This window comes from Myxocyprinus asiaticus, chromosome 8, assembly GCF_019703515.2.
Source record: "Myxocyprinus asiaticus isolate MX2 ecotype Aquarium Trade chromosome 8, UBuf_Myxa_2, whole genome shotgun sequence".
Classification (NCBI taxonomy): domain Eukaryota; kingdom Metazoa; phylum Chordata; class Actinopteri; order Cypriniformes; family Catostomidae; genus Myxocyprinus; species Myxocyprinus asiaticus.
The window spans coordinates 54,519,631-54,527,130 of NC_059351.1; the positions used below are offsets into that span (position 1 = coordinate 54,519,631).

General features: G+C 41.4%; 1 protein-coding gene across 3 annotated transcripts in view; it reads left to right on the top strand.

Annotated features, from left to right (window-relative positions):
• LOC127444860 (proto-oncogene vav-like) overlaps positions 1–7,500 on the top strand; it is a 25,269-nt gene that overhangs the window by 9,695 nt on the left and 8,074 nt on the right. For all 3 annotated transcript variants that reach the window (XM_051704445.1, XM_051704444.1, XM_051704446.1), the window contains 9 exons: positions 339–425; positions 532–617; positions 1,367–1,502; positions 1,590–1,699; positions 2,882–2,983; positions 3,388–3,482; positions 3,576–3,598; positions 3,856–3,895; positions 4,005–4,141. In XM_051704445.1, the coding sequence (XP_051560405.1) occupies positions 339–425; positions 532–617; positions 1,367–1,502; positions 1,590–1,699; positions 2,882–2,983; positions 3,388–3,482; positions 3,576–3,598; positions 3,856–3,895; positions 4,005–4,141 (816 nt within the window). The remainder of the gene's footprint in view (positions 1–338; positions 426–531; positions 618–1,366; positions 1,503–1,589; positions 1,700–2,881; positions 2,984–3,387; positions 3,483–3,575; positions 3,599–3,855; positions 3,896–4,004; positions 4,142–7,500) is intronic.

The window sequence follows — 7,500 nt, forward strand, 5'->3', positions numbered from 1 at the left end:
AGAGGTTAAGTTTAGGGTTAGGGTTTAGGGTTAAGTTTAGGGATTAAGGATGGGGGTAAGGGTTAACAGTGTAATTACACATGTAATTAAATTCTGGTCCTGTGAATGTTAGTTTGATGCAAGAACACATATGTATATAATAATTATATTGTTTCAAATGCTGTAGTGGTTAGTAATTAAAAGCACATAATATTAAATGAGTGAAGATATTTCAACATTAATATAAAGATTTAATTTCTTATACTTTTTAATGTTTATTTCCATGAGTATAATTTTTCTAAAGTGCCATTGCATTTGTGTACTTTAATGTGTGTGTGTGTGTGTGTGTGTGTGTGTAGGATCTTGCTCAGTGTGTGAATGAAGTGAAGAGAGACAATGAAATAATTCGCCAAATCACGACATTTCAGCTTTGCATCGAGAATATGGTAAAGAAACAGTAAACTGTCTGAATACTGCAGCGATTATCAACCAAATTATTCATTTAACTGTAAATATATTCCTCATTCTCGTTCATTCTCTCTCTCCCCGTAGACTCAGTCTCTAGCGTTGTTTGGACGTCCAAAAATCGATGGAGAGTTTAAGTTCTGCAGCCCAGACAAGAAATCCAAACAGGACAGGTCTGTGTGTGTGTGTGTGTGCGAGTGAGTGTGTGTGTGTGTGTGTGTGTGTGTGTGTGTGTGTGTGTGCGAGTGTGTGTGTGTGTGTGTGTATGTGTGTGTGCGAGTGAGTGTGTGTGTGTGTGTGTGTGTGTGTGTGTGTGTGTGTGCGAGTGTGTGTGTGTGTGTGTGTGTGTATGTGTGTGTGTGTGTGTGTGTGTTTGTGTGTGAGTGTCTGTGTGTGTGTGTATGTGAGTGTGTGCGTGTGTGTGTGTGCGAGTGTGTGTGTGTGTGTGCAAGTGTGTGTGTATGTGTGTGTGTGTTTGTGTGTGAGTGAGTGTCTGTGTGTGTATGTGTGTGTGTGTTTGTGTGTGTGTGTGTGTGTGTGTTTGTATGTGTGTTTGTGTGTGTATGTGTTTGTGTGTGAGTGTTTGTGTGTGTGTGTGTGTGTGTGTGTGTATGTGTTTGTGTGTGAGTGTTTGTGTGTGAGTGTCTGTGTGTGTGTGCGTGTGTGTGTGTTTGTGTGTGTGTGTGTGTGTATGTGTTTTTGTGTGAGTGTTTGTGTGTGTGTGTGTGTGAGTGTGTGTGTGTGTATGTGTGCGAGTGTGTGTGTATGTGAGTGTAAGTGTGTTTTGGCACTAGGTCTATTTTGCTATTATTTCCAATGTTTTGCTTAAAAAGTGTGTTTGTGTATCTTTTTTTCAAATAAATACCATTTGCTTTGATTGAGACATTTAGAAATGTGTCTGTATGTTTTTGTGTGTGTGTAGATACGGGTTTCTCTTCGATAAAGCTCTGTTTGTGTGTAAGAAGCGCAGTGGAGAGAGTATGGAGCTGAAGGAGCTGATTGAACTTCAACATTATCAGCTGCGGGATGAACCGTCTGGAGAGAGAGACAACAAGAAGGTGCTGCATTCTCTGCATGTTTCATCAAAATACTCATTTTATTTTCTCAGTTCCTGTACGTGAAGTGTGTTTTATGTGTGTTTGCAGTGGACACACAGTTTCCTGCTGATAGATTTGTACGGTCCGGGCGGCTACGATCTGATCTTTAAGACTCGAGAACTGAAAAAGAAATGGCTGGAGCAGTTTGAGATGGCGCTGTGAGTGAAAGCTTGTATTTTAAAGGAATATTCCAGGTTTAATACAAGTTCAGCTCAGTCAGCAGCATTTGTGTCATAATGTTGATTACCACAAAAAAAAAAAAAAAACATTTGACTCGTTCCTCCTTTTCTTTAAAAAAAAGCACAGATGTGTGTTCCAGTGAGACACTTACAATGGAAGTCAATGGGGTCAATTTTTGGAGGGTTTAAAGACAGACATGTGAAGCTTATAATTTTATTAAAGCACTTACATGAATTCTCCTATTAAAACTCATGTATTATATGAGCTGTAAAGTTGTTTAAATCATTGTTTTTAGGGTTGCTTATGGTTGCGTTATGTCGTTATGGCTGTGAAGTTGTAAAAATGGCTATAGCTATAACAGGTGAGGTGGTGGCATAGTGGGTTAAAGCACATAGGTGGTAATCAGAAGGTTGCTGGTTCAATCCCCACAGCAAGGCACTTAACTCCAGGTTGCTCTGGGGGGATTGTCCCTGTAATAAGTGCATCTGCTAAATGCATAAATGTAAATGTAACTAGAAAAGGTTACTTAGTGATTTTATCACACACATATTGTTTATGTCTTGTGTCTATACTTTTGAAACAGTGAGTATTTTAATGTTTACAGATTGACCCCATTGACTTCCATTGTAAGTGTCTCACTGGAACACACATTTGTGCTTTTTTAAAGAAACGGAGGGACGAGTCGACATTAATTTGCTATAAAATGCTGTCGACTGAGCTTAACTTGTATCGAACCTGGAATATTACTTTAATGTTCAAACTTTAAAAAAGTAATTCAGTATAAGTTACGAAAATCTTCTCTACAATTGTAATCAGGTTACTTTACTGATTACCTAATCGCAAAAGTAATGACAGTACTAATTACTTTACTTTTAAGTTACTTTCTAAAACTACTTTCTTTTTTAATGTCTTTAATTTTCGCTCATTTTAAATGTAATGATATTTTAGAAATATGTGTAGCACAAGTAATTTCTCTAATTGAAAATCAGTGACTGATTTCAAAAATTGAAAGGAATAAGATTACAGTTTCTAATTACATAGTAATCCAATTACACGATGGCCTAATCAATTTGCAATAAATCTCACAACTGTATCTCTGTATAATTTTTCTATTGTTTCCCCTGTTTATAACTTGTGTTATTAATGTGTGTGTACTGTAGATCCAACATGTGTCCAGTAGACAGTTCTGCTAACGGTCATGATTTCCAGATGCACTGCTTTGAAGAAACCACCTCCTGTAAATCCTGTCAAATGCTCCTCAGGTGAACAATGTGACATCAAACTGACTTTGAAAGGGTCATGTCATTTTTAAAAATCATTTTATTATTTATATAGTTGCATTTTTGCTTGCTAAAACTGATGCATTAGGTCGGGGTTTACTCCTTTGCTCATGTTTTATCTGGCACGTATCAATGAATTTGGGTTTCTGACATCAAGTTACAAAAGTTTTGCAGTTTAGTCTCAATAAATGCTCTTTATGAACTGCCAAGAAGATGTTCTGAAAGTTACAGTATGTTTTTGTAATGCAATGCCCTTTTATCTCAGAATATCAAGGAAAATTCAATTATTTGTGATGTGACTTATTTAATATCTGAAAATAAAACCTTACTGATTTTCTTGAGCTGGTCTGTGTTGTTTTAATGGTTTCTCTGTGTGTGTGTATCAGGGGGATCTTCTTTCAGGGCTATCGCTGCTCTCGCTGTAAGATGGCTGCTCATAAAGAGTGTTTGGGACGAGTTCCTGCGTGCGGACGAAACTCTGGTGAGACGAGAGAGAGAGATACTGAGAGAGAGTAACTGTGTGTGTGTTTGTTAGTTTGATTGACTTCACATGTGCTTCTCGTTCTGTTCACAGAAAACTCAGGAACTATGAAGAAGGTTTGTGCATCTAAATAACAATCTTCACTCACAAACACTCATGTGATGCATATCTGAAAGATTTCACACAAACGAACATGAAAAATCGTCTGACCATCTCTAAACATCTACACACTGTAAGGCATCTTCCATTAAACAGGGCACAAAACTTTTTCAACAAGTGAAGCAGATGTTCATCGTCAAGCTCAAACTAAACATTATGAGTCGTTTTCAAATGTTTCAAATGTGTTCATGAGTGAATTCTTATGTTCCTTCAGAGTAAAACAATGAGAGCAGCAGCTCAAAGACCAAAACCAGGTGAACACAACATGACACATAAGAGCAATTCACTCATTTATACAGTATCTGTAAGTGTTTATATTAAGTGTGCACTACATAGCAACACTACAATCTGTGTCTTATTCAGGTCTGCCAAAGATGGAGGTGTGTGTGGATTATTATGGGCTGCCACCGCCCCCTGTTGCATTCGGCCAGCCACTGCAATTGTTTGTCGGTGATGTCATAGAGCTGACCCGCGCCGAGGTTGACTTACAGTGGTGGGAGGTGAGAATATCCTCAAAGCATCAATACAAACATCAACAACATCTAAAACTACATTTTGACATTATAGGTGAATACAAAGATTCCACCTAGGGTGTTGCTATGCGGTTGCCAAGGTGCTCTGAGTGGATTTTAGCACATTGCTATGCAGTTGCTAGGGTGTTCTATGTAGTTTCTTACTGGCCCAAGTCAAAGACTCCACCTAGGGGGCCTGGGTAGCTCAGTGGTAAAAGACGCTGGCTACCACCCCTGGAGTTCGCTAGCTCACTAGTTCGAATCTCAGGGCGTGCTGAGTTACTCCAGCCAGGTCTCCTAAGCAACCAAATTGGCCCCGTTACTAGGGAGGGTAGAGTCACATGGGGTAACCTCCTCGTGGTCACTATAATATGGTTTGTTCTCGGTAGGGCACGTGGTGAGTTGAGGGTGGGTGGCGTGAAGCCTCCACATGCGCTATGTCTCCGTGGCAACGTGCTCAACAAGCCACATGATAAGATGTGCGGGTTGACAGTCTCAGACATGGAGGCAGCTGGGATTCATCCTCTGCCACCTGGATTGAGGCGAATCACTATGTGACCATGAGGACTTAAAAGTGCATTGGGAATTGGGCATTCCAAAATAGGTGAAAAAAAAAAAAAAAGATTCCACCTAGGGCATTGCTATGTGGTTGCTAAGGTTCTCATAGTTGATTTTAGCACATTGCTAGGGTGTTCTTGGTGGTTTCTTACTGGCCCAGGTCAAAGGATTCTACCTAGGGTGTTGCTATGCAGTTACCAAGGTGCTCGGAATGGATTTTAGCATGTTGCTATGCAGTTATTAGTGCTAGGGTGTTATTGGTGTTTTTTTACTGGCCCAGGTCAAAAGATTCCACCTAGGGCATTGATATGCAGTTACTAGAATGTTCTAGATGGTTTCTTACTGGACCAAGTCAAAAGACTCCACCCAGGGCATTGATATGCGGTTGCTAGTGTGTTCTAGGGGGTTTCTTACATTTACATTTATGCATTTAGCAGATGCTTTTATCCAAAGTGACTTACAGTGCACTTATTACAGGGACAATCCCCCTGGAGCAACCTGGAGTTAAGTGCCTTGTTCAAGGACACAATGGTGGTAGCTGTGGGGATTGGACCAGCAACCTTCTGATTACCAGTTCAGTGCTTTAGTTCACTACACCACCACCACACCACCACTGGTGTGTTCTTACTGTTTCAAGTCAAAAGATTCTGTTTCAGTTCTTACTGGCTCAAGTCAAAAGATTCCACCCAGGACATTGCTATGCATTTGCTAAGGTGCTCAGAGTGGATTTTAACACATTGCTATGGAGTTGCTAGGGTGTTCTTGGTTGTTTCTTACTCACCCAAGTCAAAAGATTCCACCTAGGGTGTTGCTATGCAGTTGCCAAGGTGCTCTGAGTGGATTTTAGCACATTGCTATGCAGTTGCTAGGGTGTTCTAGATGGTTTCTTACAGGCCCAAGTCAAAAGATTCCACCTAAGGCATTGCTATGCGGTTGCTAAGTTGCTCTGAGTGGATTCTAGCATGTTGCTATGCAGTTGTTAAGGTATTCTTGGTGGTTTCTTACTGGCCCAGGTCAAAAGATTCCACCCAGGGCATTGATATGCTGTTGCTAAGGTGTTCTAGGTAGTTTCTTACTGGCCCAAGTCAAAAGATTCCATCCACGGTGTTGCTATGCATTTGCTAGGGTGTTCTAGGTGGTTTCTTACTGGCCCAGGTCAAAATATTCCACCTAGGCTGTTGCTATGCGGTTGCTAAGGTGCTCTGAGTGAATTTTAGCACATTGCTATACAGTTGCTAGGGTGTTGTTGGTGGTTTCTTACTCACCCAAGTCAAAAGATTCCACCCAGGGCATTGCTATGCAGTTGCAAGGGTGTTCTAGATGGTTTCTTACTGGCCCAAGTCAAAAGATTCCACCTAGGGCATTGTTATGCGGTTACTAAGGTGCTCGGAGTGGATTTTAGCACATTGCTATGCAGTTGCTAGGGTGCTCTTGGTGGTTTCTTACTCACCCAAGTCAAAAGATTCCACCCAGGGCATTGATATGCGGTTGCTAGTGTGTTCTAGGTGGTTTCTTACTGGCTCAAGTCAAAAGATTCCACCCAGGGTATTGCTATGCAGTTGCTAGGGTGTTCTATGTGTTTTTTTACTGGCTTAAGTCAAAAGATTCCACCTAGGGCATTGCTATGCGGTTGCTAAGTTGCTCGGAGTGGATTTTAGCATGTTGCTATGCAGTTGCTAAGGTGTCCTTGGTGGTTTCTTACTGGTCCAAGTCAAAAGATTCCACCTAGGGTGTTGCTATGCAGTTGCCAAGGTGCTCTGAGCGGATTTTAGCACATTGCTATGCAGTTGCTAGGGTGTTCTAGGTGGTTTCTTACTGGCCCAAGTCAAAAGATTCCACCTAGGGCATTGCTATGCGGTTGCTAAGTTGCTCTGAGTGGATTCTAGCATGCTGCTATGCAGTTGCTAAGGTATTCTTGGTTGTTTCTTACTCACCCAGGTCAAAAGATTCCACCCAGGGCATTGATATGCGGTTACTAGGATGTTCTAGACGGTTTCTTACTGGACCAAGTCAAAAGATTCCACCCAGGGTGTTGCTATGCAGTTGCTAGGGTGTTCTAGGTGTTTTTTTTTTACTGGCTTAAGTCAAAAGATTCGACCTAGGGCATTGCTATGCGGTTGCTAAGTTGCTCGGAGTGGATTTAGCATGTTGCTATGCAGTTGCTAAGGTGTTCTAGGTGGTTTCTTACTGGCCCAAGTCAAAAGATTCCACCCAGGGCGTTGCTATCGGTTGCAAGGGTGTTCTAGATGGTTTCTTACTGGCCCAAGTCAAAAGATTCCACCCAGGGCATTACTATGCAGTTGCAAGGGTGTTCTAGATGGTTTCTTACTGGCTCAAGTCAAAAGATTCCACCTAGGGCATTGTTATGCGGTTACTAAGGTGCTCGGAGTGGATTTTAGCACATTGATATGCAGTTGCTAGGGTGCTCTTGGTGGTTTCTTACTCACCCAAGTCAAAAGATTCAACCCAGGGCATTGATATGTGGTTGCTAGTGTGTTCTAGGTGGTTTCTTACTGGCTCAAGTCAAAATATTCCACCCAGGACATTGCTATGCAGTTGCTAAGTTGCTCGGAGTGGATTTAGCATGTTGCTATGCAGTTGCTAAGGTGTTCTAGGTGGTTTCTTACTGGCCCAAGTCAAAAGATTCCACCCAGGGCATTGCTATCAGTTGCAAGGGTGTTCTAGATGGTTTCTTACTGGCCCAAGTCAAAAGATTCTACCTAGGGCATTGCTATGCAGTTTCTAAGGTGCTCTGAATGGAGTTTAGCATATTGCTATGCAGTTGCTAA